General features: G+C 39.3%; 1 protein-coding gene across 2 annotated transcripts in view; it reads left to right on the forward strand.

The window, feature by feature from the left end:
- PLXNA4 (plexin A4) overlaps positions 1–18,317 on the forward strand; it is a 1,056,784-nt gene that overhangs the window by 915,514 nt on the left and 122,953 nt on the right. For both annotated transcript variants that reach the window (XM_077264448.1, XM_077264449.1), the window contains 4 exons: positions 175–342; positions 4,553–4,646; positions 10,094–10,333; positions 15,822–15,968. In XM_077264448.1, the coding sequence (XP_077120563.1) occupies positions 175–342; positions 4,553–4,646; positions 10,094–10,333; positions 15,822–15,968 (649 nt within the window). The remainder of the gene's footprint in view (positions 1–174; positions 343–4,552; positions 4,647–10,093; positions 10,334–15,821; positions 15,969–18,317) is intronic.

Below are 18,317 nucleotides of genomic sequence, written 5' to 3' on the forward strand. Positions count from 1 at the left end.
AAAGGTCCTAACAATGACAAAATAATATGATTGTAATGCAACTCCAATAATCCATATCATACTGTTGTATTTTAATGTTCACTTCATATTGCAGATATTTGTTGATACTTTTCTTGAATTCATCATTCTCTGTTTGATTTTTTTTTTTCTCATTTCACATTTTTGGTTTCATAGGAGAACACAGTCTGAAATCTTCTGTAACACCACGGCTTCTCTTAAAGGTTTGCAGAAAGTAGAAGTGACTGTTCAGATAGACAGGGCCAAGATCCATCAAGAATTGCAGTTTGAGTATGTGGAAGATCCTCGAATTGTGAAGATTGAACCGGAGTGGAGTATTTTCAGGTATAGTAGCAGCAGTTTTAGTAAACTATAAGGAGTCCTAGACACAGACAAAAAGCAGATGAAGCAGTGCTAATTGTATCCAATTATGGAGGTCCTATAGAAAACCATAAAACCTATATAGGAGTAAACCAAGCAGATAACAGGTCATATGATGATGAGTAGTGTTGAGCATTCCGATACCGCAAGTATCGGGTATCGGCCGATATTTGCTGTATCGGAATTCCGATACCGAGAGCCGATATTTTTGTGGTATCGGGTATCGGTATCGAAACAACATTAATGTGTAAAATAAAGAATTAAAATAAAAAATATTGCTATACTCACCTCTCCGACGCAGCCTGGACCTCACCGAGGGAACCGGCAGTGTTGTTTGCTTAAAATTCGCGGATTTACTTCCTTACGTGAAGTCCCGGCTTGTGATTGGTCGCGTGCCGCCCATGTGGCCGCGACGCGACCAATCACAGCAAGCCGTGACGTAATTTCAGGTCCTTCAGGATTTTAAAATTACGTTCCGGCTTTGTGATTGGTCGCGTCGCGGTCACATGGGCGACGCGACCAATCACAATCCGTGACATCACGGGAGGCTGGACACACGCGCATTTTAAAATGCGCGCGTGTCCTGCCTCCCGTGACGTCCCGGCTTGTGATTGGTCGCGTCGCCCATGTGGCCGCGACGCGACCAATCACAGCAAGCCGTGACGTAATTTTAGGTCCTTCAGGATTTTAAAATTACGTTCTGGCTTGTGATTGGTCGCGTCGCGGTCACATGGGCGACGCGACCAATCACAAGCTGTGACGTCACGGGAGGCAGGACAAGCGCGCATTTTAAAATGCGCGCATGTCCAGCCTCCCGTGACGTCACGGCTTGTGATTGGTCGCGTCACCCATGTGACCGCGACGCGACCAATCACAAAGCCGGAACGTAATTTTAAAATCCTGAAGGACCTGAAATTACGTCACGGCTTGCTGTGATTGGTCGCGTGCCGCCCATGTGGCCGCGACGCGACCAATCACAGCAAGCCGGGACTTCACGTAAGGAAGTAAACCCGTGAATTTTAAGCAAACAACGCTGCCGGTTCCCTCGGTGAGGTCCAGGCTGCGTCGGAGAGGTGAGTATAGCAATATTTTTTATTTTAATTCTTTCTTTTACACATTAATATGGATCCCAGGGCCTGAAGGAGAGTTTCCTCTCCTTCAGACCCTGGGAACCATCAGGGATACCGTCCGATACTTGAGTCCCATTGACTTGTATTGGTATCGGGTATCGGTATCGGATTGGATCCGATACTTTGCCGGTATCGGCCGATACTTTCCGATACCGATACTTTCAAGTATCGGACGGTATCGCTCAACACTAATGATGAGATGTGCTAAATGATTGTATGACATTAACCTTAGTTGCCCCCCTTACACATTAGTCTAAAATTGGGTGAACTTCCACATATTAACAAGATTTGGCAACAGTCTAATGTGTATGAGGCCTCCCTCCGGCAAGCCAAATTTTCTCCCCCATCATCATCTGTTGGATTACCTATGGTCAATGTATTTGTTCTCTCCCGATGCAATCACTGCCAGAGGAATTTGGCAACATCTCTTTAATATAGAACACAGGAGCACTCAGCCTATATGAATGCTCCCATGAGTGGGGGACCATAGATATAGAGCTATTGGCCGACATCTATCTAATGCGTACGAGGCTTGTTAGCTCAGCTCCATCTACAAATCTACAAATGTTTACCATTCTTTCTAGAGATGAGAGAACCTGAACTGTAAAGTTCAGGATTTGTAGTGAACTCCGGATACGGAATTTTCCTGGAAGTCCATATTACAGTTTGGAAGACAGAGAGATAGAGAGGGAAACCATTTTATAGCACCAAAGTTTGGGTCCCTGTTGACTTCTATGGGATTTGGTTTCAAGTTCAGATAGAGTTCTGATTCCCGAACCGAAGTTTGGACTAAAGTTTGCTCGATCCCGACGAACCCAAACAACCACGGATTTACTTATCCTTAATTCTCTCTCTAAAAAAAGAAATATTACCAACAGCAAACACTTTAAGAGCATTACATTGCCATAGAGTGTAGCATTTATTGGCTTTTGTTACCTAAATGATAAATACTAAGACATAAGATCTAAATATAGAAGCCTTTGAAGAGGTAGGAAGGGAAATATGGGAACAGATTATATTATGGAAACTCTATGATGTGTCAAACAGCCTTTGCTTTGTACCTGTCACTTCTTTCCTTTACAAAGTCAAACACACTAAAAGAAATATTTAGCATTGCATGCCAAGCCCAAGATCTAAGCTGAGGAATATGTGACTTGGGAAAAACAACCGACATCTCTACAAATCCTTCCAATTAGTGCATCATACAGAAAGAATATCCCAGCAATGTGTTTACATCCTTGTATTTAGAGACTGTAGGACGATTTGCCAGATGGAGAGCCGGCATGCCTTAGTACAATTATATCCATGAAGCAGGACAGAAAACGCAGAATAAAGCCTGAACATTAGTCCAATAAAGACTAGACAGTGTGCTGCAGTGTGGGAACGAAAACCATTGCTGGCTTATTATTGTAACCTGTAAAGCGCTGCGGAATATGTTAGCGCTATATAAAAATAAAGATTATTATTAATAAAGATTATTATTGTACAATAACAGCTATGCAATTCACATCAGTCTTTAATATAAGCCATGCACGTGTTAAATTCATATTTAACAACAGAGCAAACGAATGCACTGCACATATGGGATTAAATGCCGCTGATAATGGTCACACCAGAGACAGACCCCAGGGCTAATATATGCTGTAAATCCCGTGAATTGAATTAATTGACTGAATTTATATCTAACTCAAATCTCAATTAACCTCCAGTGCAACCCTGCCCCAAGCCATACTTTCTGAAATACATCCATTTCTAAGATCCGGGGAGAAAGATGGTAGGCATTCTGCATTTAGTTAGGCCAGTTATCCCAATTTTACTGAGTATTTTATGCCGTAAATACAGCTGACTCATGGAATAGGGCTACTAGTGATGCAATGATGGCATAAAGTTTGGGCATCCCTGCACGAATCTGCTCACCATGATCTTGCCTAATGTTGGAATATTGGTTGAATTTATTAACCTGGAAGTTTTGGAAGGAACTTTGTTGATTAAACCTCATCAGTGTTTTATGAGCAGGAGATTATCACTGCCGGACTAGCTGCACTCATGCCTCCTAGTCCAACCACCCTGCCACCACTGAGTAGCAGCTTACTGTCAATACACATAATACACAAAAAGCTGCCAATCAGTGGTGGGGGCTGAGAAAACTCTTATTAAATCACAACTGCTGTATCCAGAAAAGTGATATATCACTGGAATCAGGGTCTCTTTCCCTACAATATGCTGCCCTCAGAAGAGGTAGCAAAGGCCTGGTGACACATTTTCTTTAAAGAGGTTGTCTTAGATGATAAAAATTGTTTCATTTTTTCCAAGTGATTCACTTACTTTATATTGTAGTTTAGTTACATTGAATTAAATGAGGAAAAGAAGCAATACCAAACATCACCAGAGGTGATGCTGTTTCTGAAAAAAAAAATTAATTGCTACAGTATGTAATATGTGTCATTCTATTATGCTCTAAGATGCGCTAGATTTCTCTAATAAGCTCGAATCGGCAACATAAACTCCAAACAGAGCCTGAAACGCAGGTGTGAGTGCAGACTGATCCTAGACATCCTCCATAGACACTCAATATATTCTATATATTTTATTGTGTTTTTCTTTTTATAGTGAATCACTACAGTATTTTACAGTAGAAGATGCTGAGAGTCAAAATGCAAATTTCTCTATCCCCTCTTGCTACTCACAATTTTCCAATATTGGAATGAAAGCTTTCACTGTTCTTTACATGCTGTTCCCTGCTGAGAAAATCACAGTCTAATATATGATCCCACTGCTGGCCTTCTATTATTAGCCAGAACAGAAGCTAGCGCGCGGGTACACCACAGGATTGGACTGATTGGACATCTGTAGCGCGCCATGAATATATGATACACCTCGGCCACTAATCCTCGTATTCTAATTAATCATAATATCACATTTTACAGCCATTCCATGTTACCAACCTGGGTTTTATATCATTGGATGTTATGTGGCATGCTGGTTTCCATCCCATATAGATTTTATAGTAAAATGTATATCTCTTATTAAAATGTATTTTCTAGTGGGAACACTCCTATATCAGTCTGGGGCACTAATCTGGACATTATAAGAAATCCTCAAATAAGAGCCAAGTTTAATGGAAAAGAGCACATCAACGTAAGTAACTTATAAAATATGTGCAGTTTACCATGCATATATATTTTCCATTTCTTTACTGTTCTCTAATGTGTTTTTTTACACTTGCAAGTGGCATTTGTTCCCCATACAATATACTTTCCACAAATGCTATCTCCTAAAAATGGAATTTGCCTGTTTAGAAGAAGTTCGCAACAAAAAAAACCCCTCTTTCATGACATGCTTATAGTGATCTTTTCCTGGTGTATGTTTAGACAGTGAAGTTTATGTTTACCCTAATTATGATTTGGCTCCTTTTGTCCTAAAAAATTGCACCACAATTTTGGTGACATTTTTGACACGGGGAGTCACATTCGCACGTTAGACCATGTCCAGTTCCACTAAGGCTAAGGTCACACAAGCATGTAGTCTCTCATCCGAGAGAATTGGGTTGATTATGCAAATCACACTCTGGTCAAACTCTGATCAGAGTTTAATCAGAGTGTGACAAGCACCATATTTATTATGTAACTAGCTGAAGAGCCGGGCGTTGCCTGGGCATAGTAAATATCTGTGGTTAGTTATAGCACCTCACTTCTCTCATTTCCCCCTCACACCTCTCATTTTCTCCCTTACACCTCTCATTTTCCCCCTCACTCCTATTATTTTCCCCCTCGCTCCTCTCATTCCCCCCTAGCACTTGTCATTTCAACCTCACATCTGTCATTTTCCGATCACTCCACTATTTTCCCTCACTCCTCTCATTTTGCACTTATACCTTTTAACTTTCACCTCACACCCCCCATTTTCACCTCACACCTCTCATTTTCCCTCAGTATATACATGTTTGTCATCTCCCTTATATATAGTATACACCTGTATGTCATCTCCTGTATATAATATATACCTGTATGTCATCTTCCCTGTAAATAGTATATACCTGCTGTATGTCATCTCCTCTTGTATATTGTATATACCTGTATGTCATCTCCTCCTATATATAGTATATACCTGTATGTCATCTCCTGTATATAGTATATACCTGTATGTCATCTCCCCTGTATATAGTATATACCTGCTGTATGTCATCTCCTCCTCTATATACCTATGTGTCATCTTCTCTTTTATATAGTATATACCTGTATGTCATCTCCTCCTGTATATAGTATATATGTGTGTCATCTCCTCCTGTATATAGTGTATACCTGTAAGTCATCTCCTCCCTTATAAAGTATATACCTGTGTGTCATCTGCTCCTGTATATAGTATATACCTGTGTGTCATCTCCTCCTGTATATAGTATATACCTGTGTGTCATCTCCCCCTGTATATAGTATATATCTGTGTGTCATCTCCCCTGTATATAGTATGTACCTGTATGTCATCTCCTCCTGTATATAGTATGTACCTGTATGTCATCTCCTCCTGTATATAGTATATACCTGTGTGTCATCTCCTCCTGTATATAGTATATACCTTTGTGTCATCTGCTCCTGTATATAGTATATACCTGTGTGTCCTCCCCCCCATATATAGTATATATATGTGTGTCATCTCCTCCTGTATATAGTATATACCTGTATGTCATCTCCTCCTGTATATAGTATATACCTGTGTGTCATCTCCCCTGTATATAGTATATATGTGTGTCATATCCCCTGTATATAGTATATACCTGTGTGTCATCTCCTCCTGTATATAGTATATATCTGTGTGTCATCTCCTCCTGTATATAGTATATACCTGTGTGTCATCTCCCCTGTATGTAGTATATATGTGTGTGTCATCTCCCCTGTATATAGTATATACCTGTGTGTCATCTCCTCCTGTATATAGTATATAACTGTATGTCATCTCCTCCTGTATATAGTATATACCTGTGTGTCATCTCCCCTGTATATTGTATATACCTGTGTGTCATCTCTCCTGTATATAGTATATACCTGTGTGTCATCTCCCCTGTATATAGTATGTACCTGTATGTCATCTCCCCTGTATATAGTATATACCAGTGTCATCTCCTCCTGTGTATAGTATATACATGTGTGTCATCTCCCCTGTATATAGTATATGTGTGTGTCATCTCCTCCTGTTTATAGTATATACCTGTGTGTCATCTCCTCTGTATATAGTATATATGTGTGTGTCATCTCCTCCTGTATATAGTATATACCTGTATGTCTTCTCCTCCTGTATATAGTATATACCTGTGTGTTATCTCCCCTGTATATAGCATAGTCTAACTTGTGAGCGTGACTCCTTGTGCCAAAAATTTCACCAAAATTGTGGTGCAATTTTTTTGCACAAAATAAGCCAAATAATAAGTAGGGTAAACTTGGACTTCACAGTCTAAAAATACACCAGGTATAGACCACTCTGATTAATCTGGGGCATTTTAAGACTGTTGAGTCTAAGTTTGCTAAAAAAAAATTGTCATTATTGATTAATATAACTCATAGTGCTTTCTGTAATAATATATTTAAAGTAAACTATTTTCCATTTATTTACTTTATTTTTAACATGTTGATTTCTTTCACATTCCCTTTAAAAATATCGACTGGCACCATTTGTAAGAATAATACATAGTTAGATAATAACTAGCAATGACGCTGCATAAGCTTCCACCATAGCTGCCTTACCAGCATATACAGATGTGACATTGCTCATTCACAATCCCTCACATAGGATTAAAGTCACAATAATGAAGGCCATTAGGATGCTTTGTATGTCACATCTGGCTTATCACTCTCTTGACATGTGAGCCAAATGACTTTATGGTCTGGGTGATTTGTGCTGGATTGATTCCAGCTCTATGATAATGCCTCATCTTTCCTCCAAGTGTTGTACGAATACATATATACAAGTGATTAAAGATTTAAGGTGAGGATTTCTGAAGAATTTCCCATGAATTCCTGTGTAGTGAGTACAAGACAACAGTCTCTTGTGTAGTTAACTCTATGTTGGCCAAACTATTGTATGTTTCATAGTTATTTATATTCCAATAATCTTTATATCTTTACAATGATTCTTCAAAACATAAAATGAAAGACAGGTAAGCACTATGAAAACTAAATTATCGGTAAATTAAATCTGAGATGTCTTTGAATTTTCATAAGCCACATAGCATTATTTTTAGTCTAGGCCAACATGAAGTCATACAATTATATAAAATGTTTAGGAGCCAGTATTGACTGTTATCAGCCAACCATGCAACCTCCAAAAAAATACCAGCCGAGCCTAATGAAGAAATGGCATTGCGTTCTCCTAGTGTTGGTGTGATTTTGCTACAAAGCAATTATTTGATATATGTCAACAGTAATAATAAGTAATTTATTTTTATCAGACTGGCAGCTGGCCCCTCATCATTACAATGTATAAATACAGTGATTTGTATATCAAGAAATATGGCCAATTTTATTTTAATCAGACTTCTACTATATTCGACAATTTAATTCACCATTAAGTATACCAATATCATACTACAGAGGAATTATTTAATTAACTGTCTGCAATCAGGCTAGTTACACTATGTGGACAAAAGTAATGAAACACCTATACATTTCATCTACAAGAGGTTTGGTGACATCTCACTCTGAAGCCATAGGCATCAATATAGCCTTTGTCCACCCTTTGAGGTTCTACCAACTTCCACTCTTCTGGGAAGACTTTCTACATTCTTTTACTGTGTGTTTGTGGGAATTTTTTGCCCAGTCAAATTCCAGAAGAGCATTTGTGAGGTCAAACACAGATGTTGGATGAGAAGGCTTGACTCACAATCTTAGTTCTTGTACACCTCAAAGGTTTCGATGTGGTTGAGGTCAGGACTCTGTGTGGCCAGTCAAATTCTTCCACACCAAGCCCACCCAACCATGCTTTAATGGACCTGGCTTTGTGCCCTGGGGAAAATTATTCTGAAAGAAAAAAAGGCCTTCCCCAAACTTTACCATCAAATTTTTGTAAGCATACAATTGCCCAAAACATCTTGGTAAACTAAAGATTGAGATTTGCGTTCTCTTGGAAGTAAGGGATTAAGTCAACCTCAGTATACCATTTGTAATATGCTTTGTGATGTAAGGCATGCATATAGATGGTGAGCTATGACATAAAACTCCAACCACACAGTTTTTGAGCTGATATTTATGCTGGACGAGGTTTGAAACTCTGCAGCTTTTGAGTAAGCAGAGCATTCGAGACTTTCACGCACTATGTGTCTCAGCTCTTGGTGAGCCAGCTGTTCAGATTCCTAAACACTTCCACTTTTTAATAATACCACATATAGTCAAAAGTGGAGTATTTAGGAGAAAAAGTGTCATGAACTTGTTACACCAATGACATCCTATTACAGTACCACTATGAGATCTTTAGTAAGAGCCATTCCTTCACAAACACTTGGAAAACCAGATTGCAGGCTAGATTTTATACACCTATGGCAATGTGATTGGGAAAAAAAACTGAATTCAATTCTTAGGAGATGAGCCTCAATACTTTTGTCTAAAATGTGAATGCCTAATTGCACTGTCCATATCCATATTTACATCAATCTGTTCAAAAAGTCTTAAAAGTAAATTTTTTGTTTAGCCATATATGTGTACTATCAGACACTGCCAATGAAAATGTAATGTAATGTAATGGATGTTGCCTAAATAACAGTGCCATATGTTGGCCTGAATAGCAATGCTAAACCGTGTTGAAATCAATAGCTATTCCATTTGTAACTGAATAGCTATTCCATGCAAATATTAATCTAATGACAATTTTAAACAATGTCTAAATAAATTTGTTATCTATTGATATTAACAATTGAGGGGTCATAAGCCTCAGGTTGCAGGCCTCCTGTGATGCCCCCATTCAGCAGGAACAGCTACTGCACTCTGTGCACCGGTCATATGCTCCAAAGGTCAATTTTTTCGTTAAGTTTTGACTTCTATTCTAGGCTGGCTATGTAAAGCAGGATTAAAAGGTTAAATTCCATGGTATATCAATGGTATCGAGCAATGCATATCCAACCAGTGAGATAATATTGGTTATAAGATGGCCGATATGTATCTGTATTGTATTGCATGTAGGAAATAGGTGATCTGTTATTAAAGATATTTATTATGTATCTAAGAACATATATTCTATAGTCACCTGCCCAGTGACAAAGCCATCCTATTAATGCACCCATGTACTTCTGTTCAAACAGTTCAGCGTCTGCGTCTTTTCATCAAAGCTCACAATGGCTCTGATTTAAAGAGTAACTTGTTAATCTTCGGTCGCATTGTGTGCACAATGAATGGTATTGTATTACCACTATAAAGAAAGATTAACTATACTGAGGTATTGGGCTAAATGTACTGGACAGCAAAAACTATAACAATGTGATATCAATTGAAATTGCTATGGTGAATGCTAATTAGTAAGTAACAACATCAAATCTGAATGCTAGTGTTAAATCGTAATTTGATGGCATAAACCATTATTGACATTTCTTCATTGTCATTGTGCAGAACTGTACAGTGCTGAACTCCACAGAGATGACCTGCCAAGCTCCAGCTGTAGCTGTGAATTCTAACAATCAACCCGATGTCACCGAGCGGCCGGAGGAGTTTGGCTTCATTATGGACAATGTGCAAGCATTACTAGTCCTCAACAAAACCAATTTCACGTATTATCCAGATCCAGTGTTTGAGTCCTTTAATCCTTCTGGGATTTTGGAACTAAAGCCAGGAAGCCCCATAATATTAAAGGTAATGAACCTATAATGAGAGCAAAAAAGCAGGATGCTCCAAAGTGCAGAAATCCTAAATAAAGTGGGTATGGTGAGGACTGACAGAAAAAGCATATGGTAGTGTACTCCCCTTGGATTGATGTGCAAATACCTGGCACAACCCTGTTACAAATCCAGAGATGGAAGAAACCAGCTGCAACTTTCCCCAGGTGATGGTCCTGTTCGGGAGCCACCATGTATAAAAAAAATATTATTTAAAATAAAAAGGGGTGATTTAAGCGCTGCTGAGTGTGACAGACAGGCAGGTAATATCTTCACAAGAATTTATTACAAAAATAAAGGCTACGCATTTCAACAGCAGACAAATGTCTTCCTCAGTTACATGCTTGGCCTGAGGAAGACATCTGTCCAATATTGAAATGCGTAACCCTTATTCTTCTAATAAATTCTTATGAAGATTTTACATGCCTGTCTGTCACAATCAGCAGAGCTTATATGACTCCTTTTTTTTTAAATAATTCTGTTTTTTAATCATATTAAAGGTAATAGGGTTAATGCAAGCCCATAAATTGGGGTTCAGATGCTGGGTCACGCACAAATTATGAGAAAGGAGCCCAACACCACCTAAGAATAGTTACTGAGCATGTGTGACTACTACTCTATTATCTGTCCATTAGCGGTCTATGGAAATTCTTGGTGGAGCTTGGTGGTACATTCACCAGCAATTATACATTTTTTAATTCATCATCTATATGTGAAGCATGTTATTTATGGGAAAGCCCCTTTAGGCGCTTACCGACGTCATTAACGTACGGTTCATGTTGGCAGCAGGTGTATGAAGCAGCTCACGGGGAGAGTTTGCCCCATACTCGGCAGGTGATGGCTGTGTGTTACAGCTAGGACCTGCCTCTCACAATCGCAGGTAGCATGAAGCGCTGTCATCAATTGTTAAACTGTTAATTGTTGCTGTCAAACTCTGACAGCAGCATTAACAACGTGCCAGCAGGGGGGTGCATCTATCAAAGAACCCATAGGCGCCCATGATGTGATCACAGGTTGCCGATGGGTTGCTATGACAGTAGGGGGTGTGTTGACAACCTCCGTACTTGTTATTACAGAGCTCCCTTCAAACCCTGTCTGTGGTTGGGCTTCAAAGGAGACCGTGATTTCTGCTATACACAGCAATGTTGTAACATCAGATGATCGCATGTTCAAATCTCCTAAAGGGACTGATAAATACAGTGAAAATTTAAAAAAAGTTCAAATCATCTTCTTTTCCCTCATTAAAAGTAAAGAAAATAAAAACTAAAAAAAATACACACATATGGTACACCAAAATTACGTTTTTTTGGGGGGGCTCTGCAATACTACAAAAAGTGTTATAACAAGTGATCAAAATGTCATATCTATCTCAAAATTGTATCAATAAAATGACGTCTCGCCCGGCAAAAATAAGCCATCACACAGCTCCATCAAGCAAAAAATGAAAACGTTATGGGTCTTATAAAATGGAGGCGCAACCCAAAATGTAAAAAAAAATAAACTTCTGACTTTTTTTACCACTAAAATAATAAAAAACTCAACATACAGTAGGGGAAAAAGTATTTAGTCAGCCACCAATTGGTGGCTGACTAAATACTGTATTTACTATTGCTGTAACTGTACTGATGAGTAGGGTTGAGCGAAACAGATCGGCCATTTTCAAAAGTCGCCGACTTTTGGCAAAGTCGGGTTTCGTGAAACCCGACCCGATCTCACTGTGGGATCGGGTCGGCGGTCGGCGATCTTCGCGCCAAAGTCGCATTTTGGATGATGCTGTTACCGCCATTTTTTCAGCCAATGAAAGAGTGTGGGCAGCGTGATGATATAGTTTCCGGCTTGCTTTCTGCGGCGTCACAGAGCCATATTACCATTTGGGATGTAGCGATTTCCATAGTCCAACACAACCTATGCTTTTCACGGAGGGGAGAGAGAGAAAAAAAAAACCCATTGACTTGCATTGGGTTTCGTGTTTCGGTCGGCCAACCAACTTTTCAAAATAATCGGCCGATTTCACACGATCCGACTTTTGAGAAAGTCGGGTTTCACGAAACCCGACTCGATCCTACAAAAGTAAAAGTCGCTCAACCCTACTGATGAGCAGTATCATACTGCAAGGTAATTTTTACCACAAAATATACGCTTCAAAAACAATTTCTAACAAACCAATGTCAGAATTGTTTTTTTCATAATTTCACCGCACTTAGAATTTTTTCCCCGTTTTCCAGTACATTATGTGGTAAAATGAATGTGGTCATTCCAAAGTCCAACTCGTCCTACAAACAACAATTCCTCATAAATCCATGTGTAAAGAAAAATAAAAAAGTTATGCCACTAGGAAGCAGAGGAGGAAAAAAACGAAAATGCAAAAATGGAAATTGGCCACCTCGGGAAGTTTATAATGTAAGTATACCTTGGATGACAGAGTTGAAGCACAGACAGACTTGTCTTGGAACAACTTTATTGTGCAGTCGTAACTTATACTGTGACCTATAGTCCTATTGAAATCATTGATAACACATCATACCAAATAAGCCATATAGCCCTACTACGCATGCATAAAGATCAAAAGTTTACCCTTCTTTATAATATGTGTTATTTTGTTGGCAAATGTTCTTATGTATTCTGTGTTTACCCACTTGATCATCAATGCTCTATAATTTACTGTGGATTCATCCAACGGAAAACTATTGTTTTCTATTAAAAAAAAATCTCCAAAATGATGGTACATTGCTGCAAATAGTGTTTGGAAATGTATTAAATCCTCATTTTCTGTTGAAAGAGTTACCTTTATTGTAAAGCACTGTCATTTAAAAAATGGCAACCCTAGATATGTTTCTCCTACCTATAATAAGCATCTGAGTTCAATGTATTTCTTTATTGGCCCAAGCCCTTTTGGCTAGCCAGTGCTTTATATCTCATTTTCTAATTAGAATTAAGAATACCTCATACATGCCATTAGAATTAAGAACGTAATATACAAATACTATGGCATCATTAATGCATATTGTATACTTTTCACTACTATTAACACGTATTAATGAGATTTATGCTAATGTCTATATATTTATCTACTCCAACATTTGGTAATACCTTATCATTGTTGGTCTGGGATAATCCCAATTTTCTTTGTGACCAATGGTACAGTAACTATTTGGTGCAGTATTTCTAAACTCCATTCCTTAAATATCTCTATCAAGGGAATTTTTTAGTATTTTCTTTCACACAGACAAGTTATGCAATTTTTGATATATAATTGTAAGTTTATCAAGAATAGGCACACATGTTCTCATTTGAGGTTATGTTCAGACGGTGACTTGGAGGTACTTGAAGACTTGAATTAGAAACATTGTAGTGGTGTACTGAATTAAGCATTCAAATAGGACCCATCAATTATGAGAAAAACAAAAAATGTGATACTAGATGAAATTGTAAGACTTTTCTCAAATATGGTTTCCTTCAATTTTACAATGACTCCAGTTTCGCTTTCATTTAAGCATAGTGAGTGCAAAATCTGGTGAGATTCTCTTTTCTAGGTGCCAACTGTGTGGGGGTGAGCAGATTCTATACAGCATCTGACTGCCAAAATGGAGCTTTGGCAAATTTAGCCAGTTTTACCTTTTTAATGACTCACTGGTCTGTAGAATACAATGTGAGAATCAATTTACCTATTTTTCTCATAAACTGTTTAAAATAATTATTAAAATTTTGAATTAATTCACCAATTAATTCCAAAGTGCACACTATGAATCATGCAAAAAAATAAATTTTTTTCCAGCCAGGTACCTGAACTTTACTACATATAGAATATTGCTGCTGATCAGCAAACTAATAAAAGGTCACTGTGCAATATGCAACACAAAAAAAAGTTACTTCTAAATAGTTACTATGCTGAAGGAGGACACAGGACCACGCAAGCGTTTGTTAGGAGTCAAGTTCCCACCACTGCACAGGGGGAATCTCGAACCATATCTGCTGCAGTCTCTCATTCTGCATCAGCCGCAGTGGAGCCTGTTCAGCGGAGACGTCGGTCCCAGCGTCTTGCTCAGTCTGCTTCTGTGCAAAGGGTTACTGCTGCCTTTCCAGGCTCTGCCATTGTGGCCTGTACTGATCAGCGGCGAGCAGATTTCTCTGGGACTAAGTCCTGCTTTTCGCCTTCTGAGCATGCCCAGAGGAAGACCTCTCAGTGGAGGTCTGGGGTCACATGCTCAGATACTGCAGCAGATCCTATTGGTCCTCTAGGAAATCCTGAAGCTACTCAGTTACTGTAGCAGTTCTCATTGGTCCTCTAGGAAGGTCCTGAACTTGCTGCAGCTATAAAAGGTTTGCATGGCCGCACAGCCATGCGCTAGTATACTCTTGTTTATGTGTGTGTTGTGAGTGAAAGTCGCTCTTAATCATCCCCTCCCTTGTGTTTGAATGCTCGTGTAAGGAGGATGATTGTAATCTAGCGCCCGACAAGTAACCAACACTGGTACACAAACAGCGTCTATTGCTGTGACCGCCAGTGTGGCGCCGTGCGCTATCACCGCGCTTTCCAAACCCAAGTCTGGGTGGATAGTGGCGTCCGTCAGTGCAGCATCGCATGCACTCTCATGCTATTTAATTATTATTTCTGTTACGTGCAGTACTGTGGCCCTGTGACGCAACAGGGTTCGCTTATTTCACACAGGGTGAAGCTAATCCGTGTGTATCCTCATTGTACCACCATATAGTCCGTCATTGCTTAGCAGCAGGTTCCATCTCTGCACAGTAGACCCCGGGCTGCGAACGCACCTTATTCCTTTTCTCTAATTATTTGGTGCGTTCCGCTAGCCCTAACAGCATTAACCTGCAAAAAAAAATCAGATTAACCCTGTTGAGGGTTAATTTGATTTTGTCACTTATTAAACACAGACATCCACAGCCAAACCACACTGTGGAGAGGGTTGTTACAGAATGTTCCTCAGGAGCTGTTTCTGGCCTTCTCCTCCTGCTGATCCATAGTACACAGCATTCCATCATACAACTCTAAACATACATATCTTTACCTCATTCAAGCATGAGTGAAGACACTAAGGCCAGGGTCACACTTGCGAGTTTAATGCGAGAAACTTGCACGAGTCTCACATCAATTCCCACCAAAACCGCTGGCGGTTCGGACCGCCTATACAAAGTAATCAGTTTTCAAAAAATGTTACAAAGCAAATCAGTAATTTGATTGGTTGCAAGGGAAAAAGAATGTCCATATTTTTTTCTACACTACTAATTTTTTCATAGTATTGTTGTTACCATATCGTGTATTTAGGGAAACAATTATATAGTACGTAGTCATTGACAACTGCCTTTATTTTCCACCATTATAAATTAGTCTCATTCTCTTCAAAATGAGCCCTTTTCTTAACCTTGTCCTTATATTTGTGGTAGCATAATATCTGTACTAAATCAGATATTGTTTTGATGTTCTATATGTTCAACTTTTATTGCAGGGAAAGAATTTAATTCCACCAGTTGCTGGAGGCAATATGAAACTGAAGTACTTCATGTTCATTGGGGAGAAGCCATGCACAGTAACGGTGTCAGATGTCCAACTTTTGTGTGAGTCCCCAAATCTCACTGGTCGTCACAAAGTAATGGTAAGTACTTAAATGACCCTTAAAGGAATCAGACTTCAATTGCAACAAAAATGTGGATATTCCCTATATTGTCGATATAGAAATCTTATTGTCTATTGCAGTAATTATAAAAATGTATATACTTTTGATTTTTAGACTACAATATCTGACAGTTATCATAACATTAGCTTTTCAAAAATAAAACAGAATGCATTTTTTTCTATAGGTCTCTATTGTTAAGGGGTCTTCCAGATAATGCAAATGAGCTTTAAGTGGATTAAAGGGAAGGTACCGCGTTTATAGATCATTAATAAATCAATGTAATGCAGCATAACATGCTGTTATAGCCATGTTTTGAATGCATTTGAAACATATTTAGTGTGTTATAGGAGTTTAAAGAAGACACTGGGGCTGACATCTTGGTTTCACTTCAGCATGACACTTTCAGTGTCATAATACGGCACCCCATGGTCATAGGAGATAACAGATGGACTCCGACCCTATTTATTGTAAAAGAACTGTCACTGCTGTGAACTGGGCACACCTCTGTGGGCTGCACAATTCACAGTAGTGGGAGTGTCCTGCTGCCATATTCATGGAGCCCTCGGATCTGCTAACATAAGATGTAAAATGCAGAAGAAAAGCCAGGCAGAATAGCAGAGAAATCAAGGAGGAACAGTGTACCATTAGCATTATCAGAACAGGAGCTGTGAGCTGCTAGGCAGGAGCTGTGATTAATCCCTCAGTAAGCTAAGATAAGGAGCTGCATGTCTGCAGTGAATGGCCAGACATTGTGGAGGGGGGTGAGAGAATCATGTAATCTGGGTGAGAGAGACTGATGGGAGAGAGAGAGACAGTAACTGCTGGTGATAGCAGATCACAAGGCAGTCACCCAGAAAATGGCGCTGCCCTGTGATGCTACTCTTCAATCTACCCCAGGGATCCTAGACCACCCAAAAGGGGAGGGAAATGGTGATGTCAACAGTTTTGTGCCCCAATTTTGCTGCTAACAGTAAAGCTGGTACATCTTTCTATAGCTGCCTGATGTCTAAATATATATATTTGCAAGAAAATATATAATATTTTTCATGTAGAAATGTTTGCAAATAGTGCAAACATTGCATTAATACATTTTAATTACTATTTTAAGCTTAATTTAGCAAAACTACAAACTACAAGAAAACTGGTGGCACCTTCCCTTTAACCCCTCGTGACCTCCGCCATACTTGTACGGCAAAGGTCGCATCTCTTCCTTTGATGCGGGCTCCGGTGGTGAGCCCACATCAAAGCCGGGACATGTCAGCTGTTTTGAACAGCTGACATGTGCCCGCAATAGCGGCGGGTGGAATCACGATCTAACCGCCGCTATTAACTAGTTAAATTCCACTGTCAAACGCTGACATCAGCATTTAACAAGTGCTTCCGGCCATCGGGCCGGAAATGCGTGCACCAGAGACTCCAGTCACATGATCAGGGGTCATCGGTGCATTGGCATAACAACCAGAGGTCACCTGAAGACCTCTATGGTTGCTGATGCTGGATTGCTGTGAGTGCCACCCTGTGGTCAGTGCTCATAGCAATGCTGTAATTCATCTACATAGGAGCGATTTAAGCATCGCTTCTATGTGGCTGAGACGATCAAGTTGTGCCAGCTTCTAGCCTCCCATAGAGGCTATTGAAGTATGGCAAAAGTAAGAAAAAAATGGTTTAAAAAATAAGAAAAAAAAATATATATAAAAGTTGAAATCACCTTCCTTTCACCCCATTCACAATAAAACTAAACCAAAAAAATATTCAACCTACACATATTTGGTATCGCTGTATTCAGAGTCGCCCGATCTATAAAAAAAAGAAAGAAAAAGTGTTCCAGCTTTTTGATAAAATATAGAATTTTAATCCAACATGTTAAAATTGAACAGGACACACTCCTGGGACAATGCCATAGCACATGTGAAGAAAGCTACGCGTTTTGACCTGACGGTCTTTGTCTCAGCTGTGACAAAGACCGTCAGGTCGAAACGCGTAGCTTTCTTCACATGTGCTATGGCATTGTCCCAGGATTGTGTCCTGTTCAATTTTAACATGTTGGATTAAAATTCTATATTTTATCAAGAAGCTGGAACATTTTTTCTTGGTTTTGGAATCTCACTACGTCGTGTCAGGACGAAGTTCCGTGCCTCTTGTATATATCGGTGAGCTGGCTTTTTTCTTTTTTTCTTGTTTGACTATAAAAAAAAGGATTAACATGATCGCTAAACGGCGTAGCAATAGAAAAAAAAATTCAAGACGCCAGAATTATGTTCTTTTGGTCGCCACGACATTGCATTAAAATGCAATAATGGGCGAGCAAAAGAACGTATCTGCACTGAA

Source organism: Ranitomeya variabilis, chromosome 5 (assembly GCF_051348905.1).
Source record: "Ranitomeya variabilis isolate aRanVar5 chromosome 5, aRanVar5.hap1, whole genome shotgun sequence".
Taxonomy (NCBI): domain Eukaryota; kingdom Metazoa; phylum Chordata; class Amphibia; order Anura; family Dendrobatidae; genus Ranitomeya; species Ranitomeya variabilis.